Source organism: Mya arenaria, chromosome 3, assembly GCF_026914265.1.
Source record: "Mya arenaria isolate MELC-2E11 chromosome 3, ASM2691426v1".
Lineage (NCBI taxonomy): Eukaryota > Metazoa > Mollusca > Bivalvia > Myida > Myidae > Mya > Mya arenaria.
This window is the reverse complement of record NC_069124.1, coordinates 47,621,404-47,636,763: the sequence shown is the minus strand read 5'-3', so window position 1 is coordinate 47,636,763 and position 15,360 is coordinate 47,621,404. Positions and strand designations below refer to the sequence as shown.

Genomic DNA, 15,360 nt, shown 5'->3' with positions numbered 1-15,360 from the left:
TAATCTATAGTCATGAAATCTTAGCGCAGTGTTAATGGGATGATGTTGTGCACCTTGGGTTTCGTTTCCCACTGCACTTAGTAAAACTAATGCACCTTGAATTAGCAAAAATTTCTAGACTTGTGTCGCTTAAAACGCCAAAACTATTTCACGAGTCAAGAAAGTTTTATTTTAAGGCAGAGTTTTATTTTAAGGTGATGAAGTTGTGCATCTGCACTTGCTGGTAGTTGGAACTCAAAATTTTGATGCACATTTATGGAGAATGGACAAAATAATTGCCCTTTGCTTTTGTGACAAATGTGGCGTATGAAAACATCCTTGACACATTTGTAGTTGTGTGTTTTATATAAACAATAGATTATTATCAACATTTAAAGCGGACACATATTTGAGAGTTTTTATAGTTGCCAACCTCTGTTGTCCTCTTTGAGTATTGCAATTCCTTCATTCCTCTGTGACAATAATTTTGGTTCTCTATATGAGCAGTACAATATTTAATACAGACATAAAACAAAGACCGTTTTTTCCTGAATTTTACCAATTTGGTTAAATTGCTTCAGTGAATTATGGAGAAAATGCATGATAGTTTATTGTTTCCTGATTCTAATTTCCATAATAATTGAAAGAGAATAACGTAGTTTGGAAGTTCTCCCTTTTTGTAATTCTATGACCCATATATTGATTGTGTGCTGTTGATGCCCAGCTCTCCAGATAATAAAAGAATGAGTTTTTCTGCGCTTGGTGAATCATGAGCCTCTCTTCCCCCCCCCCCTTTCCAGTTTCGCTGCTTAAGAATGATTGTTCTAATTGCTACTGCGGCAAGGCCTTGGGTGATTTGTGGTCAATTACAAGTGATTTCGTTCTTGTACTTGTTGAAATATTTCCTCCTTGTGTAAAAAATGCCAGATGTTGCTCATGTAACAATTTAAGATTTAATTGGCATGTAAGCTCCTTAGTTTCGACTTGTGCAATTGTTTGACTGGAAAGAATATGATTTTAATTATACTTAACTTCAAGTTATCACTATTCATCTTAATAGAACTTAAAAGATATTGAACTATTTAGCAAGCCATAAAATTGTAATAACATATGAAATAAATTTATATTGCCCAGAGCATGTTTTTGTTCTTATAAGAAAATCTCATTAAAATCTGACACATCACAGATTTCTGTTTTGTTATGAACTGTTTGATATTTCATTTGATATTTTATAGATAGTGAGTTAATTAAGGTTTATTAAGGGCCATTAGCAGGATTTTGAGGGTCCATGTGAGGACAAGTGCTTGAGGGTCTGACTTCAAAGGGGGCTGGTGACAAGGCTGTCAGCAAGGTGTCACTGACTTGCCCCATGCTACTTTGATATGAAATAATAACAACATTGTTTTGATAAGAAGATTTTGAGTAATTTATTAACTTTTTCTTGTTTCATGTTCCTTGATTCATTTATTATACTTGTATTAAATATTAGTTTTTTTTTATCCATTAACTCCATCTTGCTTAGTGTTTTTGCTAAAATACATTTTCAATTATTATACATAATATTGTGTTAGTAGTTTGTTTGAAGATGGAAAAAAGGAACATTTTATGTTTTTGAAGTTAAGCATTACTTCAAAATTATAGTTACCCGTATTTATAGCTTGTCTGTTTGAAGAAATCATTTTGAGTTATAGTGATAGCCTTTGGTATTGTGGTCATTGTCATGGTGCAAAAACTTGGTCATGTCTTTAAAAGTATTAAAGGATTTTCTAATGAAACTCTGTACACATGATTGTAATACCGGTGACAAAACGCACATGACACTGTAGCAACTTGGCACATAATTCTTAGTTGAATAATTGTTGAGACATGACCCTCTTCATACAAAAACAAACTGATGAATGATGTTATTCACATGGGTTGCTTTTGTTCCAATGGTCAAAGTTAACACAAGCCCGCAAGCCTTGCATTGCTAAAATGTTTCCCGGGCTTGCTTAAATTCTTAATTCTATAATGCAGGGCTTGTTTAAAAAAAAATTATGTCAAGCAATAATATAAGAATTCGGGCTTGTTCATCCAAAAGTCTAATTTCGATGACTGTTGTTCTGTCTCATGATGGTTTTCTCATGTTAAACACTTTTTGACTGTTGTACAGTGTTTTTTCCTGCCCTTTATTGAGTCAAAACTCGTCCCCATTCCCCTCCTGAAAAAAGTGTACATCTTTTCCCTACCCAGGTAAAAAAAATCCCTTTTAGAGGAGCATTGAGCTCTAAACATACAGTGATGCAGTCATTGAAATTAGACTTTCGGATGAACAAGCCCGAATTCTTATACTATTGCATGGAATCATATTTTTGAACAAGCCCTTCTATATAAAATTCAGAATTTGAGCAAGCCCGGAAGACATTTTACCAGTGCAGGGCTTGCGGGCTTGTGCTAATTTCGACCACTGGCCATGCCATTCATGAATTTGTCAATAAGTTAGTAAGGTTTGAAAACAAGTTGAATTTTATATGTCAATCATGTAAGCATATCCCCTTTTTTGCCAAAACAAAGCTAGTTTTACCTTATCAAAGTGGAAAAAAACTGGTGTTGTATGACTTTAAACTAAGTACACATGAGCAATCATAGCATAGCTTTATGTGTTTAAATGTCATTTGAAATAACCAAAACCTTGGGATGTACAGTATAAGAATATAAAGAAAAAAATCATGCAAATTTTATTTATTTTTTGTTCAGTTCTCCCTGAATTATATCATAACTTATTTGGAAAAAAAATATAGGTTAGCCTAAAATAAAAATAAAAAATCAATAAAAAATGTACATTTCTATTTTTAAGTTTTCCTATATATAAATCTATACAATGTACAATACATGTCAATCAAAGTCATCAGATGTGAAATGCATTAATGATTGAATGGTAAATCCATCTTGATTTTCTTGTCCATTTTTCCAAGAAACGATTTTTTTCTCATTTGCAATAAAAAAAAAATGTTTTGGTGTGTGTGCCAATTGCCCTGAAGGATATTTTGTATGTTAAGTATATCTAAAAACTATTAAGAATGATGACAGTACTATCAAATCACCTTCATCAGTTGGTGTGAAATCTGGCAATGTCACATCAGATAAAATTATTAATACTAGAACTAGTCACTCCAGTTTCAATTGTTATTGTACATGTGCGTGGAAAGAATAAACAAGGCTCATATTCATGTGATATTTGTGGTTTCTGTACCAGTGGAAATAAAAAAAGAACGGGCAATATTGACTCATGCGTATTTTGGAGAGGGGAAAAACGTGATGTGTATTTGGTGTAATCAGGGATATGAATTGTCCTACGAGGCAGGCAGTAGTTAAGTTTATTGGTTCAGATTGCGATACACTTCCATAGCTGGTAGTGGGCTAATAGTGGCATTCTACAGAGCTGTCTTAAATTCCGGAAGAAACTGAGGTTTGTGGTGTTGTTTTAGGAGGATATGAATTTTTATGATAAAATGTTGATTATGTTACTTTGATTTGAAGAACAAAATAATGATTGAGATTGATTTTTATTTTTAGATTTTAAAGTTGAATAATGATTTTATTAATTGCGTACATGTCATGTTTGACATGTATAATGTTTACCATGTATATATATGTTAATGACTGTCATGATAATCATTTAATTTTGTATCTAATGTCTTATGAAATTTTTTTTTGTTTAACTGCCGATCGATGCCCATGTCTTGAAAGCAAATGTCATTAAACATGCTACATTTTGTACACATTTTATTACAGTTACAATAATTTTTGTGAAGTATTGTTAATTTTTTCAAATACATAAACACTGTATTGGAACAAAGGAAGGAAACTGTCACGACTTGTGGGTTTACAAAATGGTATTATTATTACATTGTTATTGCGCGCTACCCACACCCGGATTTCTGTTCAGCTAGGTTAATGTCAGAGATGCATTTTGGGATATATTTCATATCAAGACAACAGACATATATATATCCTTACATCATACATTTAACATATTTAAATATTTAATAAAAGAAGAGAGTTGACAACAATTTAATATTATCAGTTATTTTCGCATTTTGATTTATTTTTGAATTTTCAGGCCTGTAGGATATTCCTCACAAAGCAGCTCATTAAGCTTAATTTATTTCGTGGTTTCAAGGAATGTGTAGTTTTAGAGACTCTGAGAATGAAAATTTTGATTAAAATTAAAAAGTCAGGATTTCATTGTTTTATACACAGCTTTGATTTGAATCAATAGTACCAAGCAAATTGTTTATTCAGATCATTGTGTCATGTTTTACAAGTAATTATTTTCGAAGTTAAGGTTTTATACTGGAGCTTTGTGGAATCTAGATATATGTTTCATGTTCTGTTTAATATAACAGGTGTCAGAATTCTTTCAAATGATTCTGTACATGTTGGTCTGTTTGTTTTGTACAGCTGTGTGTTTATTGAAGGCAGTTTGTTATTATTTTATCAGTCATGTATGTAGAAGATAAAGCATGATTTCTAGCTTTACAGTGCACTGCAGTATTGACAGATGGTAAATTGCATTTTTCGTGCACAAGAGCTCTTTTATGCTGTAAAGAATATCAAAGATGTAATTAGGAGGTGTCAACACTCAGAAATTCTTCAATCTATTTGCACTGCATTTCTGTAAATGGTAGTCTGAATAAATCTTCCTGTTGTCACCCCCACACCTTATTCTATAGGCTCTTTTCTGTAGATTGTGAACGTTATAAAATAGCTATGGGTGGTCATGTCATAGTAAAATATAAATAGCTTCATACCATTCATTGTTCATTGTTTTTCACAGAAAAATGATATTTTGAGACTGAATTAATTCCTATTTTGCCTGGAATAAGATATTTTGTGACTGCTTTTAATTCAAATTTCGTCTGAAACATGATGTTTTGAGAATAACAGATTAAGTAAGGTGCTGATGCCTTTGCATAATCTTCCCGAAATGTGTTAAAATTGAGAGACTGGATGTCGCCGGTGCCAGTGTAAATTGATGTGCTCTTTTCTGCAAAGCCTTAAAATTCCATTGTAGCATTATATTTAATTGAATGAAGGCACGTCTGTCAATAAATTCTCATAATTTTTAGCTTTATTTCTAGTTTTAGTTTTTACAATAGCAAAAACAAGTGTTTTCCCAGAGATATTTATCATTGGAAGTTATTATTTTGGATGATTTTAAGGAAAAGGTCTATGGAATTGTTACCGTATTTCCATAAAATAATTAGAAATCATGATTGCATTTATGGGAAGTTTTTGCGTTTAGATGGAATTCATGTATTTTATTTTTAAAGCCCTAATAATTAGGAAACCATCTTAATTTCTATTCTATTAAAGCTTTTTTTATACAGGCTCTCCTGCATTCCTACTTTTTTAATTTTTGTGTGAAAAAAGCTGATTTATGTATCAGTTTCTATTACATGTATTAGTTAATTTTGTTCACTGATATGTCCAAGGTGACACGCGTATATAAGTCGGCTGAAACATTGCTGACTTGAAACTTATTGTTTTCAGTGTTAGTTTCATCACATGTTTGATGCAATATGTATAATACGTTAAAAAATGTTCGGTTAATAAGATGGAAAAAGGATGTAAACTGATCTTAAACTTATGTACTTATATACATAGAACTTTTCTGATTTTCCTATTGTGTTGCCAAAATGTAAGTACAGTGGAGACCCCGATGGCTCGGTCTCATTGGGCTCGAATTCCTCGTTGGCTTGTACTGGATGTAAAAGAACGATTTCTTTATATTGCAGGTAATCATTCCCACTTGGCTCAAATTTGCCGAGGCTCAAAGTATTTTGCCGGTCCTTGAAAGTTCGAGCCAACGGAGTTTGACTGTATTTGAATCAGACTTTTCTGTGGAATATTTTGGAGAGCCTGTACATGTCTTTTTTCATTTTATGTTAACTGCAAACATAAAATATACCAGTTAACGTAATTTTTTCTTCTATTTACAGATAGAGGCAATGTCCTCGACAATATCAAGCCTGAACAGCCTGTTCTCGTTCACGAGCCCTGCGGTGAAGCGGCTCCTGGGCTGGAAGCAGGGAGATGAGGAGGAGAAGTGGGCGGAGAAGGCCGTCGACTCCCTCGTAAAGAAACTAAAGAAGAAGAAAGGGGCCTTGGAGGACCTTGAGAAGGCTCTCAGCTCAACTGGCTCGCCTAGCAAGTGTGTGACTATACCACGGTCACTCGATGGTAGATTACAGGTAAAGTGAAGCTCTACAGATTTTTATATTTCTCATCTATTTCTCATCATGACAAAAGAATAATTTCATTTTTGGCAATTATTTATGTATTTTGACACCAGAAATTCACTATCAGTAGCTAAGTTTATGTTAGAGTTCAATTTTGACGATATACAAAAAATATAGCTCTATGTTCCGTAGATCTTCAAATTTAGACTTACACTGTAATAACCTATTTGGTGTTTTGGTGTACACTTTAAATCGATCTTCATAAAACTTATGAACAGGAATTTTGAAATTCTCATTTATGCTTGGCCCACACGAAAACGCAAACACCAAAAGATTTTAAATTTCATAAATGTCACAAAGATTATTTAAAAAATAAAATTCAGCAAATGCATTTACTTACTATTGTAGCAGCAGATTGACATTTGCAAATATGAGCAATGTTGCACTACAGTGTAACTCTTTTATAAGCCAAGTGACTAAGTTTCTCAAACAACAGTAGATGTTGGAATTATTTTTAATAATGTCTCACGGACAAGATATTTTGGCGACCAGGTTGTCTAAGATTGTTCTTGCCTGTGTTAATTCAAAAAGCCTTATAATAAACACAAGAGAGTTTTGTTTCCATTACAATATTTTAGAAACCAATGTTCCATGTTTCAGGTGTCACACAGGAAGGGCCTGCCCCACGTGATCTACTGTCGAGTGTGGCGTTGGCCAGACCTACAGAGCCACCATGAGTTGAAGGCCCTCGACTGCTGTGAGTTCCCATTCAATGCCAAACACAAGGAGGTCTGCATCAATCCCTACCACTACAAGAGAGTCGAGAGTCCAGGTACAACTTTTGGGCAATTTGTCATAGATTTAATTGTCTTGTAGATAGCATGATATGTACAAAACTGAAAGAAAAACCAGTGCTAGCTCACTTTATTCATTGAAAAATGCCTGTTACTGATTTGTTCCACTGATTTAGTGTATACTTTACCAGTATCTTACCGAATATGTCCTATCCAATACTCAGGACACCTTTTTTTTTGAGAACCCTTGCGCTAAGAAGGCATTTTTCGCGATTCAGCAACTTTTTAAAATCTGCTAGATTTGAGTCAAAAACATGAAAATACGATCAGTATCTGCTGCATCGTAGCTGTATACATACCCTGCTGTGTAAATCAATAAAATGGTCTACTGAACACATGGCTTCAGTATATCAATTCTCAACTTTCGACAATTTTATCGCCACTATCATTGTGTACAATATGGTATGTTTTTTTGGTATATGCTTGAAGTCAGCAGGTGCATTAAAATAGTGGGTGTAGGAATGCTATTCATTGAATGAATTGCATTTTTTGGAGTTTAGGGTTAATATTTTCTTCATTCATGTCACATAATCTGAAATAAAGATTCACGAAAAATACCATTGTCATGGAGGTCATGCACGCTTAAAGCTGCACTCTCATAGATTTACCATTTTTACAACTTTTTTATTTTTTGTCTTGGAAAGATCTTTTTTTGCGTAAATATCTGCAAACCAATGATGTAAGACTGCTGACAAAAGATCATATCGCAGATTTTCATATTTCCGTTCGAAAATTAATATTTTATGGCTTAAACAACGGTTTAAGGAAAATGCATAAAACATCTTCTTCTTTTTTGTCAGCAGTCTTATATAACTGGTTTCCATGGATTTTCGCAAAAATTTGCTCGTTTCAAAACAAAAAATAAAAAAGTCGTTAAACATTCAATCTGTGAGAGTGCAGCTTTAATAGGACATTTATCATGGTATTTCATCTTATATATGTGAAAATACTATATAGTGCCACAAGAGCTTCATGTATATATATTGATGTATCCAACGAATATAAGAGTTTGTAACTTATGAATTTAAATCAACACATATTTCTTCAAGGATAGTGTTGTAACAGCAGATACAGTGGTCGAATAAAGCAAATGCCTGCAAGCTGGTGAAACACTTTAGGTTTACTCAAATTCTGGATTTTAAATAGGGTGGCTGTGCAAAGCACTAAATGTTTATTTTCAGGCTTGTTCATTTAAAAAGTGTAATTTTGATGAGTGCAGAATGATATTTTACTTTAAATTTGTTCTGTTACAGTGGATGTTTGTGTTTTACAGTGCTGCCGCCGGTTCTTGTTCCAAGGTACAGCGAGTTTCCAGCTGGCCAGGGCCCTCCTTCAATGCCGCCCTTCCAATCTGTGCCAGAGCCCTCAATGCCTCACAATGTGACATACCCAAACAACTTCCACATTGGGCCCACATCACCAGCCAGCTCAGGCCCTGGCAGCCCTTACGGTGTTCCAGGTAGGAATTGCATTGAATATGTGTGATCTGTTTCAACGATTCTTTGTAGATAATCAAAATGTCAAAAGTCCTACAAACTGCATTCCAAAATTGTTTTGACATCATTTGGGTTTTTCAAGTCTGTATTGGCTGCAAAACGAACTGGTAAAGATAACATGAGGTTGCTGTATTATTATAAGTTATTTTTAGCTTGTCTGTTTTTTTCAAAGAAAAAAGGTTGAGGTATTGATATCTATAGCCTTAGTGATGTCAGCTTTGTTGGCTTGCTAAGTCTTAAACCTTCACCATAACTCAAAACCCATTTGAGATGATCAAATTAAACTTGTACACATGTTGCCATAGACAATATTCACATATTTAGCAAGGCCTATAACTCTGGCTTTCATGATTGCCAAGTTATGTCCCTTGTTGGGACTGAAACTAGTTGAAGAGTGTTTTGCATTTGCTCTTTGGGGATTTTTCAGTGTTTATGGTATACATTGTTTGTGCTGCTTGAACTTACTTTGTTTTCATGATACATATAAAAACAGTTCATAAAAAATTCTTTCTATATCCTTGCCGATTAACTATTATCAGACCGACTTACCATTTTTTACTTCACACTCAACTGTTTGGAGGTCTTTTGTAATGATTACTTTGTTAACTGTATTTTATTTCTTCTATAACAGCGGATACACCGCCCCCAGCCTACCAGGCCCATGACGATAGTAACTCCCCCAGCAGCAATAGAAGTGGGGGCCAGCCCATGGACACCAGTATGCCCCCACCTCGTGCCCCACCCCCAACTGTCAACATACCCATGAGTGACAAATATCCAGCACGTGAGTACACCAATTCATAGTTTCCAGTGTATGAAAGAAGCACAAGACTAATCTCAATACAATGTTCTTGCATAGAACCTCCTTCAGGATAAATGGTGTATGTACAACAATTACAGACCGCAGTACCTTGAGTTGGAACTCCTTTAAGAGTGTTAATAAAATTGTGGTCATATGCTGCCATACTTGTTCAAATATGCATTTAACATTGCAATTTCTTAGCCATAATGTTACATAGGACTCAGACTTTCAGTTTTGATAACAATTTTTTTTGTTGTACGGTATATGTTATAAGTTAATTTATCTTTTGTATCTTATTCAATATTCTTTAAATAAAAAATGTTTGTATTTGCTGTATTTTACAATTTTCAAAAATAAAATTCAAGCCATCAGGGTTACGAAACTTGATACTTGTTCTTTGTAATAAATGAATGTATAGTTAGAAGTTTCGCTAATGAGAAATGGCAGAGTGCTGTATACTGTCCTTTTTTGATAGAACCCTTCTGCACTTATGGAGACTATCATGGGAGCCCATCTGCCGTCATAGAAATGTTAAAACTGTCAAATGTTTCTTTAGTTTTATGAGTATACATATACATGTACATACAAACTACATATTTTGCAGAAACCTGTAACTTAAATTGAACACATTTTCTGTCAAATCCATAATGTTAAAGTTCATCACAGCTCCAAACAATTAGCCCTTTTCATCCTTTAGTTAGCATCGAGTCTCTTTTTGGCAGCTCAAATCCCATGTTAAGATCTGGCTAAAACTCTACATATTGATATACATAAAGTTATTTTCATTAATCTGTCACAGATATGCAGCCGGTGACATACCAGGAACCCCAGTACTGGTGCTCAATCGTGTACTATGAGCTGAACAATCGTGTTGGAGAGGCCTTCCACGCCTCACAGACCAGTATAGTAGTTGACGGCTTCACAGACCCATCAAACAACGCCGATCGCTTCTGCCTCGGCCTCCTGTCCAATGTGAACAGAAACTCAACCATTGAAAACACTCGCCGTCACATCTCCAAAGGTATGCTTCTTAACTTCAATTGTGATTAGGCCTTTTGACATGGAAAATGATCTGTATTTAAGTGCTTTTCTAGCCAATCTTTGTTTAAAAGGGTTTAAAAATAATGGCAACTAATCAATATATCTTCTGAACTTGTCTTGTTATTTCTTGTGTATCATCTACTAAGTTATATACTTGTTTGCACACCAAGATTGCCTGGGTTGTTTTGACGATAATCCAATTACACTATTTTAAGTATGCTGAAAATTGGTAAACCAGTTTATAAAAGTCTGTTTGAATCATCTGTCAGTGATAAAATCTAATGATCCACTTCTATATAGATTTCTTATGATCAAGTTTGAATGATGTCTTAATGTTTGGATGCCAATTGATGTAATAATGTTTTGAATTTGCAATTACTTTCATTTTATTTAAAAAACATTTATATATGCTATTTTCAGGAGTGCACCTCTACTATGTGGGGGGAGAGGTGTTCGCCGAGTGTCTAAGTGACAGCTCAATATTTGTACAGAGTCGTAACTGTAACTACCACCATGGTTTTCACCCAACCACTGTCTGCAAAATCCCACCGGGATGCAGCCTTAAGATCTTCAACAATCAAGAGTTTGCAGCCCTGCTTAGCCAGAGTGTAAACCACGGTTTCGAGGCAGTGTACGAACTCACAAAAATGTGCACAATCCGAATGAGCTTTGTGAAAGGCTGGGGAGCGGAGTACCATCGACAAGACGTGACGAGCACTCCCTGTTGGATTGAAATACACTTGAACGGGCCCCTACAGTGGCTAGACAAGGTGCTCACCCAGATGGGCTCCCCTCATAATGCAATCTCTTCCGTTTCATGATGGCTCCTGTTGTTGATAATCTTGCGTACATTGTATGTTGTCAATTCCCAAAGGAGAAGTTCATTACAACTGTCATTGCTATAATATGGTACTATATGAAAAAAAAATATACATACTTAATGCTTTTAAGGTGTATTTAAAGGAAGATTTCATGCCAGCCTTGTTGCCGAATTTTCCAAGACGAGATCAGTAATGTGTGTCAGGCTTTGAGACATGTTGAATGCATAATAAAAAGGTTGTCCTCACAAATAGGTGAAATGTAAATACTACTGACAAGAATGAACATTTTATAGAAATATTCATTATGATCAACAGTCTAGATTTATATTAAGTTATAACTATGGTATGTCTTTCTGATAAGTCAGACAAGGAGTGCATGATGATCAAAGCTAATTTAATCCGCGCTTCATGATAATGGTTTTTTCTTCTTGTATTTCATGTATATTTAGTGTCTGTTTGAATTTTGTGGAGTATTTATGAGTTTGTTGTTAAAATTCATAACATCTCAGGAAAGATCAGCTGCTGCAAAAAAAATATATCGGTCTACCATAATGGTGTGAGATTGTTTCTGTTAATGCATTTAGTTTTCTGTTCACACGATCAAATGTACAGTGTGTGTTATTAATGCTTAGATATTATGATCTATAAGTGGACATGAATTGTGCAGATGTTGTAAAATCTGTTAGTTTTAATGGGCAAAAATCAAATATGTCCCTGATAAATGGACCAGATATGTGGAGATGGTGTTAAAGCTGCACCCTCACAGATTGACATTTATGAAATATTTTTTTTTTACTTTTGCCGCAGAATTAGACGATTTTGTTAACAATGCCTTCAATTCATTTATGTAAGATAACTCGCAATAGAAAAGATTTTAAGTATTTAAAAAACAGCTTTTAGCCATAAAACATCAGTTTTTAAAGTTAGTATGAAAAACCACGATCTGAGCTTATGTACATCATCACTACATGTAAACAGTCATGTAACCAGTCTTGTATCATTGGTTCCCAGACATTAATGCAAAAATTGGCTCATTCCAAGACACAAAAAAAGTGTCAGAACGATTAACCTGTGAGAGTGCAGCTTTAGTCTATTCGTTTCAATGGGCAAAAATCAAATATATCCATCCTACATTGATATAAACTCAACAAGACAATAGAAATATTGGATGTTGAATGTTGACACGTTAATTAGCTTGACTATGATAATTATTTATAACGAATCTTGACATTGTGCATGGTTGTTCAGAAGTGCTAAGTGTATTCTACAATAATGTCATAATGGGTGCTTGAACAAAAAAAACAACCTTTGTTCTCTTATGTTTATATACATATACATTCTATGGCCCCATTTTCTCAAAGAATCTTAAGTGTAACAGGGTTAAGTAGGCTTAAGTATGTTAATTCAATTTGTTCAATTGCTTTCTTAGGGCCATACAAAATCGTTTCTACGTTTAGCGTCCGTGGACTGATAAGTTTTGAGCTTCCTGGTCAAAAAAACAATACATCTTTCATGATCAAAGACCTTGCCAAATGTTCTTTATTTTATTTTTACTGAATTTTAGCTTAGCTTAATATTATTATAAGGAATTTAAGATTGTTGGAGAAATTGGGGCATGGTGATTTCAATGTGAAACTGTTGATATGCTTTGTTAAGATTTTATTTGGAAGTTTGATCGTGATTGGATTAACTATATTGACTGAAGTCATTGGAATGGCCATCTGTTTTTGCTGAAATACTCTTGTCAACATTCTAGGGCGAAATGAGTAATGAGTGTTAATTGTTTAATAAGATATTTAAATAGCATATTTATTTTGATTTTATTTACTTGCTGATAGGCATTCTAGTATCTACAGTCAATGTTGTTTCGTTGAAGCATGCCAGCTGTTTTTAGTTAAATATTTACAAACTGTTGAATTTGTTTCCGAAAGATATGTTCTTTATTTCAGTGTTTTGAACATTACTGGCAAATGATTTAATCGCTTGTTATGTATAAAAGAAATTATATTGAAAGTTACCAGAAATGAGTGTGGATTATTCATATTTTACATATCTTTGTAATGAGTGTTTTTAATTGTTTTATTCATTAATTAGTTTGTGTAATTGTTGAATGGAAACCTTCCTGAATATTTTGCAATACTGCTTTTCATACAGTCATAATTTCAAGGTTATTTGTTTATATATTTTTACTTTTCATATAATCATTGACATATTACATATATATATATGTATGTATTTTGATAGTCATTTATTCATTTCAATGTCTTCATTGTCTTCATTTCCATTATAATTCATCTATTGTACATACCATGTATATAATTCAGCAGTGTAGAATATTTTAGATGACAAATTTGCTTTCCAAATATTGAGGGATTTTTAATGTTGCAAATTTTGTGGAAAAGAAATCAGAGGTTCTCTTTACTCTTACGGGGTGGGGGGGGGGGGGGATTTTTTCATCAATGAAAATGTCACATTATTTTCTCTATTTTTCTTTAAGATTCAAGACTAGGATAAAGTCATCGTCTGAACCCATGCAATGTGGTTACCATTACTCTACGGAATACGCTGTGGAAAAATAGGCTGGCGAAACTTCGTAAAGCATGATTTGAAAGTCATATTCAGTTGTAAATTCTCGGATATTTCTGATTGGTGGGAGGTGTGTCTCAGGTGTCCAATCATAAGTCTGGATTTAACCTCGTTCATTATTCAGGAGTATGAAGTTTCTGCGGTCAATTTTCCTAGTGTTTAAAATAGAGTTATATGTTATGAATAGAATTGGAACCTAGGACGATAAAAAAAGGGAATTGAGGATGGTTTACATTTTTAGCAGAATGGGTACTGAGAACGAGATTTAGTATGCACAAAGAAAGCTATGATGTTAGTATCTAGAACAGGGTAGAAAAAGTATGCGAGAAAACTAACATAAACTTGATCTCTTTATATTTCTATGTATCTTTACTTGCTGTAACCTGTCTGTTGGGTCATCTTATGAACGATCGAAAAACAATACCTTATGATCAAGAATTTCGATTTAATATTAAAGCTGCACTCTCACAGATTGATTGTTTGACTCTTCTCTTTTTTTTTTGCTTTTTTTTAACGTAAATAAGACTGCGATTTGGTTCTTTGTCAGCAGTCCTATATTACTGGTTCTCAGACAGTTGCAAATTTGCTCATTCTGAGAAAAAAAAAATGTTGGCAAAACAGTCCATCTGTGAGAGTACAGCTGTGGGTGTCATAATTGAAATCAGAGTTTTGCTTGCAAAATCATGTACACTTTGCCTAAACTGACATATAAGGCTTTATTTTTTAAATAAATGGTATAACAATTCAGATATATTAATTCGAAATAGCGATCGTACGATCACTGCGTTAAAAGATGGCCCCTGTATGTAAAGTGTCTGCATAATGATAATGATAACATGAGGATGTCTTTATCTTAAAACCTCGAGTAGATTGGATTCTTCAGATTTTTACTATCTGTTGAATAAATGACTATTTTTTGCAATAGATTAGAAATTTGCATTTAAACTTCAATTACACCTTACGTAAATGAATATTATTTTATCTGTTTTGTATGTAAACAAAAGTCCATCTTAGTGATGTCAGACAAAATTTGTGTCCCAATTTTAATTTGGTATATGGTTTTTTTTCTGAGTTATGCTGAAAATTTTGAAATCTTCATTGGCATTTAAATCTTTTTCAAAATCGTGTAAACTTATTTATACAGATCCATGATACTAAAGGACACAATTTTTGTTCATCAGCTTGATTTTTGCTGCAATGTTAATGTTAAAACTGTGTCCCTAGATAAAAGTAAAACCATGTATGATATCAAACTTTTGGTATGTTATGTTACCATATCTCCTACATGTAATTACTAAATAAGAATTGAATAACTGATAGTTTTCATTGGTATTAACTGCTTATGAGCTAGACACCGTAGGCAGAAATGAGCTGACAATATCGCAATACAAACTCTACAAGTCTGTTGTACAAGTCATTTGCACCAATGGGTTTCATGACAATTTAAGTTAAAGCTTGAACATGTTGCAACACTTTACATAATGTTTCATGTATCAAAATGAATATGTATCAGCACATGCAGAAAATGTGAATAAATATGCTTTATTTCAAACTTGA

The 15,360-nt window shown here is 33.7% G+C and overlaps 1 protein-coding gene across 4 annotated transcripts in view; it reads left to right on the top strand.

Moving 5' to 3' along the window:
- The window catches only part of LOC128227131 (mothers against decapentaplegic homolog 5-like), an 18,840-nt gene extending 3,480 nt beyond the window's left edge, over window positions 1–15,360 (top strand). For 3 of the 4 annotated variants that reach the window (XM_052937363.1, XM_052937364.1, XM_052937361.1), the window contains exons 2-7: window positions 5,964–6,215; window positions 6,864–7,035; window positions 8,331–8,516; window positions 9,185–9,337; window positions 10,155–10,376; window positions 10,817–15,360. In XM_052937363.1, coding sequence (XP_052793323.1) covers window positions 5,973–6,215; window positions 6,864–7,035; window positions 8,331–8,516; window positions 9,185–9,337; window positions 10,155–10,376; window positions 10,817–11,217 — 1,377 coding nt within the window. In that variant the 5' untranslated portion in view covers window positions 5,964–5,972 and the 3' untranslated portion in view covers window positions 11,218–15,360. Of the gene's footprint in view, window positions 1–3,279; window positions 3,428–5,963; window positions 6,216–6,863; window positions 7,036–8,330; window positions 8,517–9,184; window positions 9,338–10,154; window positions 10,377–10,816 lie in introns of those variants that run through there. The other variant, XM_052937362.1, reaches the window with a different exon arrangement.